This window comes from Oncorhynchus gorbuscha, linkage group LG16 (assembly GCF_021184085.1).
Source record: "Oncorhynchus gorbuscha isolate QuinsamMale2020 ecotype Even-year linkage group LG16, OgorEven_v1.0, whole genome shotgun sequence".
In the NCBI taxonomy this organism is placed as follows: Eukaryota; Metazoa; Chordata; class Actinopteri; order Salmoniformes; family Salmonidae; genus Oncorhynchus; species Oncorhynchus gorbuscha.
The window spans coordinates 12,910,361-12,930,450 of record NC_060188.1 but is presented as its reverse complement, the minus strand read 5'-3'; the positions used below and the strand labels follow the sequence as shown (position 1 = coordinate 12,930,450).

At 47.0% G+C, this 20,090-nt stretch overlaps 1 protein-coding gene across 2 annotated transcripts in view; it reads left to right on the top strand.

The window, feature by feature from the left end:
- The window catches only part of ddx42 (DEAD (Asp-Glu-Ala-Asp) box helicase 42), a 48,680-nt gene extending 41,288 nt beyond the window's left edge, over positions 1-7,392 (top strand). The window contains exons 1-18 of one of the 2 annotated variants that reach the window (XM_046303884.1): positions 12-110; positions 541-780; positions 903-1,050; positions 1,202-1,263; positions 1,754-1,790; positions 2,403-2,555; positions 2,672-2,776; positions 2,934-3,053; positions 3,157-3,333; positions 3,429-3,557; positions 3,676-3,775; positions 3,892-3,939; positions 4,033-4,130; positions 4,284-4,560; positions 4,719-4,945; positions 5,042-5,152; positions 5,268-5,366; positions 5,475-7,392. In XM_046303884.1, coding sequence (XP_046159840.1) covers positions 548-780; positions 903-1,050; positions 1,202-1,263; positions 1,754-1,790; positions 2,403-2,555; positions 2,672-2,776; positions 2,934-3,053; positions 3,157-3,333; positions 3,429-3,557; positions 3,676-3,775; positions 3,892-3,939; positions 4,033-4,130; positions 4,284-4,560; positions 4,719-4,945; positions 5,042-5,152; positions 5,268-5,366; positions 5,475-6,143 — 2,793 coding nt within the window. In that variant the 5' untranslated portion in view covers positions 12-110; positions 541-547 and the 3' untranslated portion in view covers positions 6,144-7,392. Of the gene's footprint in view, positions 1-11; positions 111-540; positions 781-902; positions 1,051-1,201; positions 1,264-1,753; positions 1,791-2,402; positions 2,556-2,671; positions 2,777-2,933; positions 3,054-3,156; positions 3,334-3,428; positions 3,558-3,675; positions 3,776-3,891; positions 3,940-4,032; positions 4,131-4,283; positions 4,561-4,718; positions 4,946-5,041; positions 5,153-5,267; positions 5,367-5,474 lie in introns of those variants that run through there. The other variant, XM_046303883.1, reaches the window with a different exon arrangement.
- The last annotated feature ends 12,698 nt before the right edge of the window (positions 7,393-20,090 follow it).

Sequence of the window (20,090 nt, the reverse complement as noted above, 5' to 3'; positions counted from 1 at the left end):
AATCCGTCGCGCGTAATCTACGTCTACACACCGTAATGACGCAAAACACTTTCGAGTCGCGCTGTGAGATTTGGCAGTGGTAAACAGATCTTTCTTGGTGGTGAAAACAGGTAAATAAACAGTACATGAATCCATGAGGTTAGTTTATAGTGTATAACGTACACTAGATTTAACTGATTTTGCAAATATAATTTGACAAGCCATATTTGCTCAGTCAATCATTTGTCACACACCCACTTCTTCGTCGTGCTGCTGCGGCCCTAGAGAAGAGTAGCATGCTAACGTTAGCTAGTTTAATTTAGCCAATTAATGAGATCCAAACATTAGCTAGACACAGATTAATGCAATATTTTATTTTTTCAATTTGCCAGAAGCCACAGATAATCTTTTACATCCCCAGACAGTGATTTACGAGATGATTAGCATTTAGCAGACGTTTGTGGGTGACACACAAGGCCTGCGATGAATGGACTGGAATGCAACAGCAATGTACAACAGTCAAATACCAAATGTGATGTTTTTTCTTTTCCCCTTCTGTAGGACAGCTATGAACTGGAGCAAGGGTGGCCCAAGTGGTAAGCGAGGGTTTGGTTTTGGAGGATTTTCCCTTGGTGGTGGTGGTGGTGGAGGAGGAGGAAAGAAAGAAGAACTTCACGTGCCTCAGAAATCCCACACGTCCTTCGGAGGCGCAGGGACAGCAGGAGGTTATGGCAAGAACCAGCAACTCCCTGCCTTCTACAAGATAGGAACAAAAAGAGCCAATTTTGATGAAGAGAATGCGTGAGTATAGACTAAACTTTCCTTTAGGGTTGGGTTTGGTGTGCTTCATATGCTGTATGATCAACCAGTTATGCAGGATGTATTACATTTGACTGGTGATAACTTTCCTAACCCATTTCCAGATATTTTGAAGATGATGAAGAGGAGTCAAGCAGCACAGATTTGCCATATATCCCAGCTGAGAACTCCCCCACACGGCAACAATTCCAGTCTGGAGGGGGCTCAGACAGTGAGGATGATCCTCTGGATGCTTTCATGGCCCAAGTGGAGGTGAGTCAAGGATTCCCCTATTAGACCTGGAGCATGTTGGAATATACACATTTTCTCCATAGTTCATCTGTTTAAAATCTGGGGTTATTGTCACAGATCTTTTGGGAAATATTGCAGAGGGGTATATTGTTCACCATCTTGTCTGCTCTAGGACCAAGCAGCTAAAGACATGAAGAAACTGGAGGAAAAAGAGAAGGAAAAGAAGGCTGAAAAGTAAGATCCCTTCAATTTCTACCCTTTAAGCTTAGGTCCTTCAAAATTACTTTGTCAATAATATAAGCAAAACTATTATTAGCAAAGGCCCTATTCAAGGCCACCAGGCAAGCAGGTGTAGTACATTCTTCCCATGCACCTGTGTATTGATTTGCACATATTTCCATGGTAATTAGTCAAGTGTCAAAATTATTAATCTATTCTCATCCCAAAACTCTAGCATGTTATTAAGATACTGTAGATATAAAGTTCCCACTTCAACTGCAATCATTCACTGCTGTGGAGCAGAGTCTCATTTGAAATAGTCTGTCTTGCCATTCAATCACCTTAAATTTCCCCAGTTGGTCCATACTGTAGGTAACTAATCAAGCCTGCCTTGCATGGCGACTTTGTAGGGAGGGGATAAGCGTGACATTAGACAGGTTGTGGGGAATCATGGGTGAACAAACGAGTCGCAGGGAAGTTTTTTTTTCTCCGCTTGTTTTTACAGGGGTATACGTGATGACATTGAAGAGGAAGATGAACAAGTAAGTGATCCATCCAACGTTCCTAATTTACTACTGATCAGAGAGCCTCCAGACCCCCAACCTCCCCTCCTGACCCATCTATGGCCAAGTCTCACCACCTACCACATCTCTTGCTCTTTTTTCTCTATTTTACTCTATCGCTCTCTCACACTATGCTAACAAACCCAATTTCAGGTTGAATCCTTCGCCCTATCCTTCTTGGATATCTACATGCATACTTGTGGTGTCAATTATACATTTTTTTAATATACCCATGCCTAAACTAAGCATGTTGATTAATAGTTTATCATCTCTTTTCAAATATGCCGTACTGTAATGAATGTTTACTATTAACTGTTGCTGTTCTTACTACTTTGTGAAGGGGGGTTATAAAATCTGACACTGATCAATTTCAGCCCAAATAACGCAAACACTGGTTTAAACTGAGTGTTAAAACATCAAATGGCTTAGACTCCGACATTGATATGGGTGATCATCAGAGCATTTTGCCGTTGATTGTATTTGAATGTATATCCCCCGGTTATGAGAGTGGTAAGAGTGCCTGCATGAATGTGTGCTACATTAGGCATTTAAGCTGACCCTGGTTGACTCATGCGGCTGTGCTCTGTGCAGGAAGCCTACTTCCGCTACATGGCAGAGAATCCCACAGCTGGGCTGACTGCAGAGGACGAGGATGAGAACATAGACTACGACAGTGATGGGAATCCCATTGCCCCCACCACTAAGAAGATCATCATGCCCCTGCCCCCGATGGACCACTCTGAGGTAACAGCTGCATACTGCACCTATCAGAGCCAAGAGGCAGGAAGTTATGTTATCTTGTCAATTAGTTTTTTTTTATTTTGTGTCTGAGGTCATACATTTATGTCATCCCCTTATAGATTGACTACCCACCTTTTGAGAGGAACTTCTACAACGAGCATGAGGAGCTTCTCAGCCTGACAGGCACCGAGGTGTTTGAGCTGAGACACAAACTCAACCTGCGGGTAAGTGTCCGGAGAAGGGCACGCACACATACAACCACATCTAAACCCAACCACACAATCCTAGCCAACATACCACTTACAGGCAACTGTTGTATGATCCCATTGTCTCTTTAATCAAAAGCCTTGTCTATTTATTTTGCTTCATTGACTTTGGTAGGTGTCTGGTGCCGCCCCTCCTAAACTCTCCACCAGCTTCGCCCACTTTGGGTTTGACGAGCAGCTGATGCACATAATCCGCAAGTCAGAGTACACTCAGCCAACACCTATTCAGTGCCAGGTACCTAAGCAGCTTGTTTCCTAGGTCTTTCTTTTTGGTACTTTCATATTGCTCTAGTAGCAAATTGGCCTCACCTGTATTTTCTTCCCCATCTGTCCTGTAGGGAGTTCCCATTGCCCTGAGTGGGCGTGACATGATTGGCATTGCAAAAACTGGTAGTGGCAAGACTGCAGCCTTCATCTGGCCCATGCTAGTTCACATCATGGACCAGAAGGAACTGGAGACTGGAGAGGGGCCCATCGCAGTCATCGTGTGCCCCACCAGGGAGCTCTGTCAGCAGGTAAGACAGCCAGGGAGAGATGGGTCAGGAAGAAAACAACATTTCCATGACAAAAAGTTAATTGGGCCCCTGAAAATGATGGTTATGCTCCCTAGATCCATGCGGAGTGTAAGCGTTTTGGGAAAGCCTACTCCCTGCGCTCGGTGGCAGTGTATGGAGGAGGCAGCATGTGGGAGCAGGCCAAGGCTCTTCAGGAGGGAGCAGAGATTGTTGTGTGCACCCCGGTAAGAGCTGTAGTTGACAATCACTGTGGTAGACTGTGTTTAGTCTTTATGTATTGGAGGAAAATAATCCCCTGAGGTCATTTCACTTATTGGGTTGTGGATGTTGTTCTTCACACAGGGTCGTCTGATTGACCATGTGAAAAAGAAGGCCACCTCTCTGCAGAGAGTGACATATCTGGTGTTTGATGAGGCAGATAGAATGTTTGATATGGGCTTTGGTAAGTTGGCTTTCCCTTCTTTCTTTTGTTCCCAATGACCACTAGGCCCAGAGGATTGTTCACTGAAGATGGTTTGACACCTATTTATATCATATACTTTTGCAAACTTTTTTCAGAGTATCAAGTGAGGTCCATTGCCAGCCATGTCCGACCTGATCGACAGAGTAAGTGTGTGTATGTGTGCATGTACACTTGTTAGATGCTTTAGACAAGACTACCCCATCCTATGAACCTTAACTTGACTCCTGTCCTCACAGCTCTTCTGTTCAGCGCCACCTTCCGTAAGAAGATTGAGAGGCTGGCTAGAGATATCCTGGTGGACCCCATCCGCGTGGTGCAGGGAGACATCGGGGAGGTCAGACCCGTGGCTCTTCTAACACCCTCTGATTGCCACTTCTATCATTTATTCAAAGTTCTACATTGCCAGAACAGTCAACCAGCCGGCGGCAGAACATTTTCTGGAGTTTAGTCATCTAATGCTCTTCAATCCTCCATCCTTCCTCCCCAGGCCAATGAGGATGTGACCCAGGTAGTGGAGATCATGCCCAGTGGGGTGGAGAAGTGGGGCTGGCTGACCCGCCGCCTGGTGGAGTTTACCTCCTCTGGCTCTGTACTTATCTTCGTCACCAAGAAGGCCAACTGTGAAGAGCTGGCCACCAACCTGACCCAGGAGGGCCACAGCCTGGGCCTGCTGCACGGAGACATGGACCAGAGTGAGAGGAACAAGGTCATCGCTGACTTCAAGAAGAAGAGTCTGCCCGTGCTGGTGGCCACCGACGTGGCAGGTGGGGGGGAATGAATGTGGCACAACGCTCCAATCATCAGAGATCTGTGTATGATTACACAGACACTGACAATGATTTGATTGTTTTTGCCTGAATTCCAGTGCTCCTACATACTTGTCATTCTATCATTCACTCCTTCTTTGCCATTTCCTCCCTAGCCCGTGGTCTGGATATCCCTTCAATACGCACAGTAGTGAACTATGACGTGGCTCGGGACATCGACACACACACACACCGAATTGGCCGAACTGGTCGTGCTGGAGAAAAGGGTGTTGCCTACACCCTTCTCACCAGTAAAGACACATCATTTGCAGGAGACCTTGTGCGTAACCTGGAGGGAGCCAATCAAAGTGTCTCTAAGGAGCTGATGGACTTGGCAATGCAGGTAAGCCATTCTACATGACTGACCATTGAGGACGGTTATGGAAAGGTTCATTTTATATGATGTCTTTACTGACCTCCTTTGATGTATTCCTCTCAGAATCCCTGGTTCAGGAAATCACGCTTCAAGGGCGGCAAAGGGAAGAAGCTAAACATTGGAGGAGGTGGTCTGGGCTACAGAGAGAGGCCAGGATTGGGAGCTGAAAGTTCTGTGAGTTGGCCATATCTATTTGTAACATAAGTTGTGTTATTTGTAGTGTTTTATCTTGTTAGTAGATCAGTGGCATAATAGTGTAACTCCTGTTGACATTTTGTTGTTTATCCAGGAGCGTAGTGGTGGTGCTGCTATGGGTAACTATGAGGGCTACAGCAAGACTACCGGAGCCATGGGAGACCGCATGTCAGCAATGAAGTCAGCCTTCCAGGTAATTAAACTGTCATTCACTATCTATTCTGTCAGGTTTAAATTATCCCCTTTTCTCATTATTTCTGTACGTCTAGAAGTCCCTCTTTAATCGTTGTCTATTTTTCAGTCTCAGTATAAGAACCACTTTGTGGCGGCGTCCGGCATGGTTCCTAAACTCACCACTAAGTCCAGTAGCTCTTCAGGCTGGACCAGCGCTGGAAGTCTGAGCTCCGTCCCCACCGGGGCCCCTGAGGGCCCAGACCGGCCCCGTGGGCCCCCCTCCTTAGCCATGGCCCCTCCAGCAGCCCTCGGCATGGGCACCAAGATGGCAGGCTTCACCAGCGCTGGCTCCCTGAGCTCTGTGTCAGACAGCCAGGCCACTGCTCCTCAGGGGAATGCCGCCCCACCCTCACCCAGGGAAGGGCCCCGTGACAGACATGGTGATGACAGGAGTCGCCATGGAGATGGCCACTACCGTGACAGGAGAGACAGGAGCGAGCGGCACAGTGGCGGGGGAGAGCGGGACCGCTATGGGGAGCGGGACCGCCACGCAGACCGCGACAGATACGGGGACAAGGATCGCCATGGCAGCAGCGGGCGCCATGGCGATAGTCGTAATGGAGACGGAAGTAGAAGGGACAGAGAGCGAGACGATTGTAGAGGTGACAGGGAGAGTGGAGACAGGGCAGGGAGTGAAGGAAGGGGGGACAGAGCTGAGGGGAAAGGAGACCGAGAGGAAAACAGCTTTGCAGTCCCAGATCCACCAAAACGCAAAAAGAGTAGGTGGGACAACTAAAGCACAAAACACATCACCTTTAAAGCAACCAACCAACTGTTCTTAGATGAGCATGCCTAGTCTGTAGATGCACAGCTGGTCATTTCAGCTGAAACATGCACAGAATTTCAAGGGTTAATGTGTGAACCGACCCTACTGCGTGGTCTAAATACAAGGGGAAAGATATGCTCTCCTGCATTGGTTGGTGATTCAGAAACATGACTCCTGATTGTCAGCTTGTCTGAAGAAGTGTTGAGATTTTGGATACTCTACTGTGCACGGAGAAAGAAATCTACTGTAAATATACCATCCAGATAGTTTAAACCTCACCATAAGTGAGATGATCAATCTTTCTGGTCAATAGAAGGGAGCAGTGGAGCTGTTATGCAGTCCTGAAGCCACAGAAAACACCTGTGATTGAGATGTCTGTTGTATTCTTACGTCCACCCCCTGTTCTAGTTAAACTCTTAGCCCTGAGTAACCCAATAGCCCTATTGGACTAAATGTGAGTGTATATTATCAACCCACGTTAATGACAGATCTCCTTTTTTATTGTAAGTGTACTACTTCCTGTGAATCCATCTGTGTTTGTGAACTTTGCAGCTTGTATTCACTTCTTAGTAAAGTGCCTCTGTGTCACTTAGGTGTTTTTTATGCTTTTGAAAGTGGAGTGTATGTAAAATGTATTTGTTAATTTTTGTGTGAGGCTATGCTTGAGTTCATTCACAGGAGCATGTCAAGTATTTTTTATTAAAAAAATGTCTTTGGCAGTTTATTTTGTTTGTCTAGTTTGCTTTTCTGTTTGTAATTTGTCAATGGCAGTTCTAGAAGTGTGCATTCTAAACTTAGCTGAAGCTGACACAGCAGTTCTGAACTGTAATGAATACAAAATTCACTTGGTCCCACATTTGTCACCACTCACTACGTTTTGACACCTGATATTGTAGAAGTGGTTATATGCTTGTGAAAAACGACTCAAGCGCCATTACATTCTGTTTCAAAAGCTTCCATTTTGGAAGCAGTTTCTGTCTTGAAAATGACTAGTCTTAGGCATGATAATACCTGTGAGATTCTCTGTTATATCTGTAATTTGCACACAAGATGTGACATTGTGAGCATATAATTGGCAATTCCTTTTTGTATTTAACCCTTGATGCATTTTTGTTCATCGGTGTACATGTAACTTCCATAGACAATAGGGTTAAGACTGAGTAGATACATGTGAAAAAACAGTGGTCTCATTTTTGTTAATAAAATCATGTGGTTTTTAGTCGTGTCTTTTTGGGTGGTTTGTTGGGTACCTTTTGAGAAGGTATCCAGAGCCAGCCACAACTCTGGGTGTGTCTCTTTCCTCACACATATGGAGAATCTCAATTGCAATCTCCTTGTATCTGCTCTCCTTGCCACCTCAAAACCCATTGGAGGAGAAATCCAGAGGTCCCTCCCCTCTTGATCTTCTATAATAATAATAATATATGCCATTTAGCAGACGCTTTTATCCAAAGCGACTTACAGTCATGTGTGCATACATTCTACGTATGGGTGGTCCCGGGGATCGAACCCACTACCCTGGCGTTTTAGCAAGCGCCATGCTCTACCAACTGAGCTACAGAAGGACCACCTCTTCTTCCAATGGGTTTTGAGGAAAAGGGGGGGGTGTGAGGAGTATGCAATTGAGAAACGGCAAAGTTCTTCTGATTGACCATTTGCGAAAGAATGCCACCACCCGGAAGAGAGTGGTATTCCTGGTGTTTAGCTAGCAGATCCGGTAAGCAGATGCCGGTTTAACAGCAGTCCAATATGTTGCCTTACCGCCCCCAACTGGACTATAGTATAAATCCATTATACTTTGTGATAGAAAATACTGAATAAAAACACCCTTCAACTAACCCTACACTCATTAAAAACCCACTAGTCAATTCCACTACGTTGACCCTATCTGCTCCTACACCATGCCAACGGCCTGGGAGGACGGGACACCACCACCCAACACACACTGTAACTCTTATGAAGACAAATCTCCTACAACCAAATCCTTCTCTGCAGTTGCCACCAGAACATCTATTTTTTGTTACTGAAGTATATATCACTTGTTGGTCTATCCCTCTTTGCTGGTACAGATCTACGACTCACAGGGATCCTGCCAGGATCCCTCACCCTTGACCCATCCTCCACCACTTTCTTCACAGCCTCAGTGTATGACACCTACTCTAACTCTGGCCACCTCAACCGCCTCTCTCCACCAGACACTTCCGATCCCTAGCAACACGGGCACCCCTACAGTTGCACACACAACTTTTCCACAGAATCTACACAATCCTCTGTCCCATGCCCTCCTGCACACTTCACACATCTTGGAATCTCCCTCCTACACACTGGTGTGACATGACAATAAATGTGGCACCTGAAACACTGCAGTGGATTCGGCACGAAAGCTCTAACAGGATAACAGATATATCGTAACATGACTTTGGCAGCTAAAGACTGATTCAAAAGGACAGACTGTGACACCACTGTTTTTGCCTCCCTAAAACTCTTTGCTTTCTCATCCAATGGGTTTTGAGGACTCGTGGACTATGCAATTGAGATTCTCCTTATGTGCACATGTACACTTGTTAAAGGTACAGGGTGCATTTACACAGGCAGCTCCATTCAGATTTTTTTCTGTCACTAATGGTCTTTTGTCCAATCAGATCAGCAATGAAAAAGATCTGATGTGAAAATATTTGATTGGTGATTGGTTAAAAGACCAATTAATGCAAAAAATATCATAATTGGGCTGCCTGTCTAAACGCAGCCTTAGTGTACAAAACCCCTCCTACCTGGAGGGGAGTCTGCTACTTATTGGTCGCCACACACCTCAGTCAATGTAATCAACCAAATCACGTCCACCTGAAAGAGGCGAGACTACCTCTTTAAATATCCCCACCTGCACTAAACTAGCCCCTTTCAAACCAAACTAGCATGGAACACTTACCCATAAATGAAGCCATAAAGACCAAGCCTGTTTTAAAATGTCCAAAGGCTACCATCTCCCTGTTTTCTTGAAGCCCTACCCATTGTGTTAACTCCCACCCAGCCGAATCAGACTTTCAGCTATTTTGCATGGTGCCAAAACCTGGGATGGTAACACACTGGGGGAGTGTAGCAGAATACCAAGCAGCCACCCTGGCCTACCAAGTGGCCAATAAAGCATCCTACTAGAGGCCTACCATATGGTCTACTAAATGCCCTGCCGATCGGCTACCCACAGGCTACTTGCTACCCCCTGCAGGCTACCAGCTACACCCCGCCAAGGCGCTCTCCTTCCAGTGGTCAGTGTACCAAACTCCCCAGAGAGCTCCTCCTCCAGCTAGTAGCAGCCTACAGTACATTCAGAAAGTATTCATATCCCTTGACCTATTCCACATTTTGTTATTCAAAACCGGTGAGGATTTTTAAATGTTTCTACCATCTACCATCTCAGTCTAAAACGATGCACATATACTGCTGCCATCTAATGTCCAAAATATAATTGTGTTTGGGCTGGAATAATACATTACAGCCTTTCTCTTGCGTTTCAAAAATTATGATTAAAAGAGAAATTAAAACGCATGTTTTTTTCTTATCTTTTACCAGACCTAATGTGTTATATTCGCCTACATTAATTTAACATTTCAAATCAAATTTTATTTGTCACATACACATGGTTAGCAGATGTTAGTGCGAGTGTAGCGAAATTCTTGTGCTTCTAGTTCCGACAATGCAGTAATAACCAACAAGTAATCTCGCTTTCAATTCATTTCCACGAACTTCAGTGTTTCCTTTCAAAGGGTATCAAGAACATGCATATCCTTGCTTCAGGTCCTGAGCTACATGCAGCTAGATTTGGATATGTCATTCTAGGTGAAAACTGGGGGGGGGGTCTGATCCTCACGATTATAAGCATACCCATAAGATGATGCATCCACCACTATGCTTGAATATATGGAATGGTACTTGGTAAAGTACTGGATTTTCCTCAAACATCACACTTTGTATTCATGACAAAGTTAATTAGTTAGCCACTTTTTTTGCTGTATTACTTTAGTGCCTTGTTGCAAACAGGATGCATATTTTGGAATATGGTTTTATTCTCTACAGGCTTCCGTCACTGTTAATTAATGTTAGTATTGTGGAGAAACTACAATGATGTTGATCCATCTATAGTTTCTTCTATTACACCCATTATACTCTTAACTGTTATATAGTCACCGTTGGCCTCCTGGTGAAATCTGAGCTGTTTCCTTCCTCCCAGGCAACTGATTGGGAAGGACACCTGTATCTTTGCAGTGACTGCTGTGTATTGATACCGTCCAAAGTATACAGGCTCAATGGACTACATGTCTGAGTATGCAGTCTGTGGAAGAACAAATATTTTAAGCTTCCAGGAATTGTGTACAGATCCTTGTGACATGGGGCCGTGTATTATCATGCTGAAACATGAGGTGATGACGGCGGATGAATGGCTCAACAATGGGCCTCAGGATTGTCATTCAAATTGCCATCAATAAACTGCAATTGTGTTAATTATGCCTGCCCAAACCACAATCGCACCGCCACCATGCTGCACTCTGTTCACAACGTTGACATCAGCAAACTGCTCACCCACATGTCTGCGGTTGTAAGGCTGGTTGGCCGTATTGCCAAATTCTCTCAAACGAGAAGAGAAAGAATTAGAGGGAGCATACTTAAATTCACACAGGACACCGGATGAGACAGGAGAAATACTCCAGATATAACAGACTGACCTTAGCCCCCCGACACAAACTATTGCAGCATAAATACTGGAGCTTGAGACAGTAGGGGTCGGGAGACACCTTGGCCCTGTCCGGGGGTATCGTCGGATAGGATATAACCCCACCCACTTTGCCAAAGCACAGCCCCCACACCATTTGAGGGATATCTTCAACCACCAACTTACCATCCTGAGACCAGGCCAAGTATAGCCCACAAAGATCTTCCCCATGGCACGAACCAGAGGGGGCCGCCAACCCAGACAGAGAGGTCACGTCAATGACTCAACCCACTCAAGTGATGCATGGAAGAGCACCAGTAACGAGCACCAGTGATGCAGCCAATGTAATAGGGTTTGAGGCAGAGAATCCCAGTGGAGAGATGGGAACCGGCCAGGCAGAGACGGCAAGGCCGGTTTGTCGCTCCAGTGCCTTTTCGTTCACCTTCACACCCCTGGGCCAGACTACACTCAATCATAGGACCTACTGAACAGATGAGTCTTCAATAAAGACTTAAAGGTTGAGACAGAGTCTGCGTCTCTGACAACTATAGGCAGACCATTGCATAAAATTGGAGCTCTATAGGAGAAAGCCATACCTCCAGCTGTTTGATCAGAAATTCTAGGGACAGTAAGGAGGCCTGCGTCTTGTGAACGTAGCGTACATGTAGGACCAAATCGTAAAGGTAGGTAGGAGCAAGCCCATGTAATGCTTTGTAGGTTCAGTAAAACCTTTAAATCAGCCCTAGCCTTAACAGGAAGCCTGTGTAGAGAGGTTAGCACTGGAGTAATATGATCACATTTTTTTGGTTCTAGTCAAGATTCTAGCAGCCGTGTTTAGCACTAACTGAAGTTTATTTATCAGTGCTTTATCCGGATAGCCGGAAAGTAGAGCATTGCAGTAGTCTAATCTAGAAGTGACAAAAGCATGGATTAATTTTTCTGCATAATTTTTGGACAGAACGTTTCTGATTTTTGCAATGTTACGAAGATGGAGGTAAAGGCAAATAAAGGCTATGGTGGGGAAGTAAATATAATATAGCAAGTAAAACACTGGAATGGTTGATTTGCAGTAGAAGAATGTGCAAAGTAGAGAGAAATAATTGGGTGCAAAGTAGCTAAATAAATACAGTAGGGAAAGAGATAGTTGTTTGGGCTAAATTATAGATGGGCTATGTACAGGTGCAGTAATCTGTGAGCTGCTCTGACAGCTGGTTCTTAAAGCTAGTGAGGGAGATAAGTGTTTCCAGTTTGAGATTTTTGTAGTTCGTTTCTGTCATGCAGGTGAAGGAGGACCCAAACGCGACTTAACAGAAACAGAGTTTATTAATGCTCAAAACCGAATAACTGAAATCCTCTAGATAGTAGAGGGGAAAACAACTGGAGAAGCGGCCACAGACTGCAGGTCGCTTCGGGTAGGCGCAGGCCGTAGTCAACTGAGACACCTGCTCACACGCAGCGTCTGAAGAAGGCACAAAACACGACAGGACAGGGTGATACACAATCACGGCAAAAAACACGACAGGACAGGGCGAAACGCAATTACAGCATGGAATACAAAACAAGGAACCGACGGAACAGGGACGGAACACAAAGGAATAAATAGGGAGTCTAATCAGGGAAAGGATCGGGAACAGGTGTGGAAAGACTAAATGATGATTAGGGAATAGGAACAGCTGGGAGCAGGAACGGAACGACAGAGAGAAGAGAGAGCGAGAGAGTGAGAGAGGGAGGGGGAGAGAGGAGGATAGAACCAAACAAGACCAGCAGAGGGAAACGAATAGCATGGGGAGCACAGGGACAAGACATGACAATGAATGACAAACATGACAGTACCCCCCCACTCACCGAGCGCCTCCTGGCGCACTCGAGGAGGAATCCTGGCGGCAACGGAGGAAATCATCGATGAGCGAACGGTCCAGCACGTCCCGAGACGGAACCCAACTCCTCTCCTCAGGACCGTAACCCTCCCAATCCACTAGGTATTGGTGACCCCGTCCCCGAGAACGCATGTCCATAATTTTATGTACCTTGTAAATAGGTGCGCTCGACAAGGACGGGAGGGGGAGGGAAGACGAACGGGGTGCGAAGAAAGGGCTTAACACAGGAGACATGGAAGACAGGATGGACGCGACGAAGATGTCGCGGAAGAAGCAGTCGCACAGCGACAGGATTGACGACCTGGGAGACACGGAACGGACCAATGAACCGCGGAGTCAACTTACGAGAAGCTGTCGTAAGAGGAAGGTTGCGAGTGGAAAGCCACACTCTCTGGCCGCAACAATACCTTGGACTCTTAATCCTGCGTTTATTGGCGGCTCTCACCGTCTGTGCCCTGTAACGGCAAAGTGCAGACCTCACCCTCCTCCAGGTGCGCTCACAACGTTGGACAAACGCTTGAGCGGAGGGAACGCTGGACTCGGCAAGCTGGGATGAGAACAGAGGAGGCTGGTAACCCAGACTACTCTGAAACGGAGATAACCCGGTAGCAGACGAAGGAAGCGAATTGTGAGCGTATTCTGCCCAGGGGAGCTGTTCTGCCCAAGACGCAGGGTTCCTGAAAGAAAGGCTGCGTAGTATGCGACCAATCGTCTGATTGGCCCTCTCTGCTTGACCGTTAGACTGGGGATGAAACCCGGAAGAGAGACTGACGGACGCACCAATCAACCGACAGAACTCCCTCCAAAACTGTGACGTGAATTGCGGACCTCTGTCTGAAACGGCGTCTAACGGGAGGCCATGAATTCTGAATACATTCTCAATAATGATTTGTGCCGTCTCCTTAGCGGAAGGAAGTTTAGCGAGGGGAATGAAATGTGCCGCCTTAGAGAACCTATCGACAACCGTCAGAATCACAGTCTTCCCCGCAGACAAAGGCAGACCGGTAATGAAGTCTAAGGCAATGTGAGACCATGGTCGAGAAGGAATGGGGAGCGGTCTGAGACGACCGGCAGGAGGAGAGTTACCCGACTTAGTCTGCGCGCAGTCCGAACAGGCAGCCACGAAACGGCGCGTGTCACGCTCCTGAGTCGGCCACCAAAAGCGCTGGCGAATAGACGCAAGAGTGCCTCGAACACCGGGATGACCCGCTAACTTGGCAGAGTGAGCCCACTGAAGAACAGCCAGACGAGTGGAAACAGGAACGAAAAGGAGGTTACTAGGACAAGCGCGCGGCGACGCAGTGTGCGTGAGTGCTTGCTTAACCTGTCTTTCAATTCCCCAGACTGTTAACCCGACAACACGCCCATAGGGAAGAATCCCCTCGGGATCAGTAGAAGCCACAGAAGAACTAAACAGACGGGATAAGGCATCAGGCTTGGTGTTCTTGCTACCCGGACGGTAAGAAATCACAAACTCGAAACGAGCGAAAAACAACGCCCAACGAGCTTGACGGGCATTAAGTCGTTTGGCAGAACGGATGTACTCAAGGTTCTTATGGTCTGTCCAAACGACAAAAGGAACGGTCGCCCCCTCCAACCACTGTCGCCATTCGCCTAGGGCTAAGCGGATGGCGAGCAGTTCACGGTTACCCACATCATAGTTGCGCTCAGATGGCGACAGGCGATGAGAAAAATAAGCGCAAGGATGAACCTTATCGTCAGACTGGGAGCGCTGGGATAGAATGGCTCCCACGCCTACCTCTGAAGCGTCAACCTCGACAATGAATTGTCTAGTGACGTCAGGAGTAACGAGGATAGGAGCGGACGTAAAACGTTCTTTTAGAAGATCAAAAGCTCCCTGGGCGGAACCGGACCACTTAAAACACGTCTTGACAGAAGTAAGAGCTGTGAGAGGGGCAGCAACTTGACCGAAATTACGAATGAAACGCCGATAGAAATTAGCGAAACCTAAGAAGCGCTGCAACTCGACACGTGACCTTGGAACGGGCCAATCACTGACAGCTTGGACCTTAGCGGAATCCATCTGAATGCCTTCAGCGGAAATAACGGAACCGAGAAAAGTAACGGAGGAGACATGAAAAGAGCACTTCTCAGCCTTTACGTAGAGACAATTCTCTAAAAGGCGCTGTAGTACACGTCGAACGTGCTGAACATGAATCTCGAGTGACGGAGAAAAAAATCAGGATATCGTCAAGATAGACAAAAACAAAAATGTTCAGCATGTCTCTCAGAACATCATTAACTAATGCCTGAAAAACAGCTGGCGCATTGGCGAGACCGAACGGCAGAACCCGGTACTCAAAATGCCCTAACGGAGTATTAAACGCCGTTTTCCACTCGTCCCCCTCTCTGATGCGCACGAGATGGTAAGCGTTACGAAGGTCCAACTTAGTAAAGCACCTGGCTCCCTGCAGAATCTCGAAGGCTGATGACATAAGGGGAAGCGGATAACGATTCTTAACCGTTATGTCATTCAGCCCTCGATAATCCACGCAGGGGCGCAGAGTACCGTCCTTCTTCTTAACAAAAAGAACCCCGCCCCGGCCGGAGAGGAAGAAGGCACTATGGTACCGGCGTCAAGAGACACAGACAAATAATCCTCGAGAGCCTTACGTTCGGGAGCCGACAGAGAGTATAGTCTACCTCGAGGAGGAGTGGTCCCCGGAAGGAGATCAATACTACAATCATACGACCGGTGAGGAGGAAGGGAGTTGGCTCGGGACCGACTGAAGACCGTGCGCAGATCATGATATTCCTCCGGCACTCCTGTCAAATCGCCAGGTTCCTCCTGAGAAGTAGGGACAGAAGAAATGGGAGGGATGGCAGACATTAAACACTTCACATGACAAGAAACGTTCCAGGATAGGATAGAATTACTAGACCAATTAATAGAAGGATTATGACATACAAGCCAGGGGTGACCCAAAACAACAGGTGTAAACGGTGAACGGAAAATCAAAAAAGACATAGTCTCACTGTGGTTACCAGATACTGTGAGAGTTAAAGGTAGTGTCTCAAATTTGATACTGGGAAGATGACTACCATCTAAGGCAAACATGGGCGTAGTCCTGTCTAACGGTCTGAAAGGAATGTTATGTTTCCGAGCCCATGCTTCGTCCATGAAACAACCCTCAGCCCCAGAGTCAATCAAAGCACTGCATGTAGCACCCGAACCGGTCCAGCGTAGATGGACCGACATAGTAGTACAAGATCTAGATGAAGGGACCTGAGTAGTAGCGCTCACCAGTAGCCCTCCGCTTACTGATGGGCTCTGGCCTCTTACTGGACATGAAATAACAAAATGTCCAGCAACTCCGCAATAGAGGCACAGGCGGTTGGTGATCCTCTGTTCCCTCTCCTTATTCGAGATGCGAATCCCTCCCAGCTGCCTGGGCTCAGTCTCAAAGCCAGAGGGAGATGGTAGCGATGCGGAGCAGGGAAACACCGTTGATGCGAGCTCTCTTCCACGAGCCCGGTGACGAAGATCTACCCGTCGTTCTATGCGGATGGCGAGAGCAATCAAAGAGTCCACATCTGAAGGAACCTCCCGGGAGAGAATCTCATCCTTAACCACTGCGTGGAGTCCCTCCAGAAAACGAGCGAGCAGCGCCGGCTCGTTCCACTCACTAGAGGCAGCAAGAGTGCGAAACTCAATGGAATAATCCGTTATGGACCGTTCACCTTGGCATAAGGAAGCCAGGGCCCTAGAAGCCTCCTCACCAAAAACTGAACGGTCAAAAACCCGAATCATCTCCTCTTTAAAGTTCTGGAATCTGTTAGAGCAATCAGCCCTTGCCTCCCAGATAGCTGTGCCCCATTCTCGAGCCCGGCCAGTAAGGAGTGAAATGACGAAAGCAACCCGAGCTCTCTCTCTAGAGTATGTGTGGGGTTGGAGAGAGAACACAATCTCACACTGCGTGAGAAAGGAGCGGCACTCAGTGGGCTGCCCGGAGTAGCAAGGTGGGTTATTAACCCTGGGTTCAGGAGGCTCGGCAGGCCAGGGAGTAACAGGTGGCACGAGACGTAGACTCTGGAACTGTCCAGAGAGGTCGGAAACCTGAGCGGCCAGGTTCTCCACGGCATGGCGAGCAGCAGACAATTCCTGCTCGTGTCTGCCGAGCATGGCTCCTTGGAACTCGACGGCAGTGTAATGAGCGTCTGAAGTCGCTGGGTCCATTCTTTGGTCGGTTCCTTCTGTCATGCAGGTGAAGGAGGACCCAAACGCGACTTAACAGAAACAGAGTTTATTAATGCTCAAAACCGAATAACTGAAATCCTCTAGATAGTAGAGGGGAAAACAACTGGAGAAGCGGCCACAGACTGCAGGTCGCTTCGGGTAGGCGCAGGCCGTAGTCAACTGAGACACCTGCTCACACGCAGCGTCTGAAGAAGGCACAAAACACGACAGGACAGGGCGAAACGCAATTACAGCATGGAATACAAAACAAGGAACCGACGGAACAGGGACGGAACACAAAGGAATAAATAGGGAGTCTAATCAGGGGGAAAGGATCGGGAACAGGTGTGGAAAGACTAAATGATGATTAGGGGAATAGGAACAGCTGGGAGCAGGAACGGAACGACAGAGAGAAGAGAGAGCGAGAGAGTGAGAGAGGGAGGGGGAGAGAGGAGGATAGAACCAAACAAGACCAGCAGAGGGAAACGAATAGCATGGGGAGCACAGGGACAAGACATGACAATGAATGACAAACATGACAGTTTCAGTCAATGGCCGCAGAGAACTGGAAGGAGAGGCGGCCAAAGGAAGAAGGCGAGCTGAGATAAGGGGGGGATTTTACCTAGCAGGGTCTTGTAGATGACCTGGAGCCAGTGGGATTGGCGACAAGTATGAAGCGGGGGCCAGCCAACAAGAGCGTACAGGTCGCAGTGGTGGGTAGTATATGGGGCTTTAGTGACAAAATGGATGGCACAGTGATAGACTGCATCCAATTTATTGAGTAGGGTATTGGAGGCTATTTTGTAAATGACATCGCCGAAGTCGAGGATTGGTAGGATGGTCAGTTTTACACGGGTATATTTTGCAGCATGAGTGAAGGATGCTTTGTTGCAAAAGGAAGCCAATTCTAGATTTAACTTTGGATTCGAGATGTTTGATGTGAGTCTGGAAGTACAGTTTACAGTCTAACCAGACACCTAGGAATTTGTAGTTGTCCACATATTCTAAGTCAGAGCCGTCCAGAGTAGTGATGTTGGGCAGGTGCAGGCAGCGATCGATGGAAGAGCATGCATTTAGCTTTACTTGTATTTCAAGAGCAATTGGAGGCCACGGAAGGAGAGTTGTATGGCATTGAAGCTCGCCTGGAGGGTTGTTAATACAGTGTCCAAAGGGCCAGAAGTATACAGAATGGTGTCTTCTGCGTAGAGGTGGATCAGAGACTCACCAGCAGCAAGAGCGACATCATTGATGTATACAGAGAAGAGAGTCGGTCCAAGAATTGAACCCTGTGGCACCCCCATAGAGACTGCCAGAGGACCGGACAACAGACCCTCCGATTTGACACACTGAACTCTATCAGAGAAGTAGTTGGTAAACCAGGCGAGGCAATCATTTGAGAAAGAGTCGAAAACCTTGACCAGGTCAATGAATACGGCTGCACAGTATTGTTTCTTATCGATGGCGGTTAAGATATCGTTTAGGACCTTGAGCGTGGCTGAGGTGCACTCATGACCAGCTCTGAAACCAGATTGCATAGCGGAGAAGTTATGGTGGGATTCGAAATGGTCGGTAATCTGTTTGTTGACTTGGCTTTCGAAGGCCTTAGAAAGGCAGGGTAGGATAGATATAGGTCTGTAGCAGTTTGGGTCAAGAGTGCCCCCCTTTGAAGAGGGGGATGACCGCAGCTGCTTTCCAATCTTTGGGAATCTCAGACGACACGAGAGAGAGGTTGAACACGCTAGTAATAGGGGTGGCAACAATTTTGGCAAATAATTTTAGAAAGAAAGGGTCCAGATTGTCTAGCCCAGCTGATTAGTAGTGGTCCAGATTTTGTAGCTCTTTCAGAACATCAGCTGACTGGATTTGGGAGAAGGAGAAATGGGGAAGGCTTGGGCAAGTTGCTGTGGTGGGTGCAGTGCTGTTGACCGGGTAGGGGTAGCCAGGTGGAAAGCATGGCCAGCTGTAGAAAAATGCTTATTGAAATTCTCAATTATAGTGGATTTATCAGTGGTGACAGTGTTTCCTATCTTCAGTGCAGTGGGCAGCTGGGAGGAGGTGTTCTTATTCTCTATGAACTTTAGAGTGTCCCAGAACTTTTTTGAGTTTGTTGCAGGAAGCACATTTCTGCTTGAAAAAGCTAGCCTTGGCTTTTCTAACTGCCTGTGTATATTGGTTTCTAGCTTCCCGAAAAGTTGCATATCACAGGGGCTGTTCGATGCTAATGCAGAACGCCATAGGATGTTTTTGTGTTGGTTAATGGCAGTCAGGTCTGGAGGGAATCAAGGGCTATATCTGTTCCTGGTTCTAAATTTCTTGAACGGGGCATGCTTATTTAAGATGGTGAAAAAAACAGGCATCCTGACGGGATGAAATCAATATCCTTCCAGGATACCCTGGCCAGGTCGATTAGAAAGGCCTGCTCGCTGAAGTGTTTCAGGGAGCATTTGACGGTGATGAGTGGAGGTCGTTTGACCGCTGACCCATTACGGATGCAGGCAATGAGGCAGTGATCACTGAGATCTTGGTTGAAAACAGCAGAGGTGTATTTAGAGGGCAAGTTGGTTAGGATGTGATCTATGAGGGTGCCCATGTTTAAGGCTTTGGGGTGGTACCTGGTAGGTTCATTGATCATTTGTGTGAGATTGAGGGCATCAAGCTTAAATTGTAGGATGGCTGTTAATGTAGAATGGTGTTAAACATGTTCCAGTTTAGGTTGCCTAGCAGCACGAGCTCTGAAGATAGATGGGGGGCAATCAGTTAACATATGGTGTCCAGAGCACAGCTGGGGGCAGAGGGTGGTCTATAGCAGGCGGCAATGGTGAAAGACTTGTTTTTCGAGAGGTGGATTTTTAAAAGTAGAAGTTCAAATGGTTTGGGTACAGACCTGGATAGTAGGACAGAACTCTGCAGGCTATCTATGCAGTAGATTGCAACACCGCTCCCTTTGGCCGTTCTATCTTGTCTGAAAATGTTGTAGTTAGGGATGAAAATTTCAGAATTTTTGGTGGTCTTCCTAAGCCAGGATTCAGACACGGCTAGAACATCTGGGTTGCCAGAGTGTGCTAAAGCAGTGAATAAAACAAACTTAGGGAGGAGGCTTCTAATGTTAACATGCATGAAACCCAGGCTATAACGGT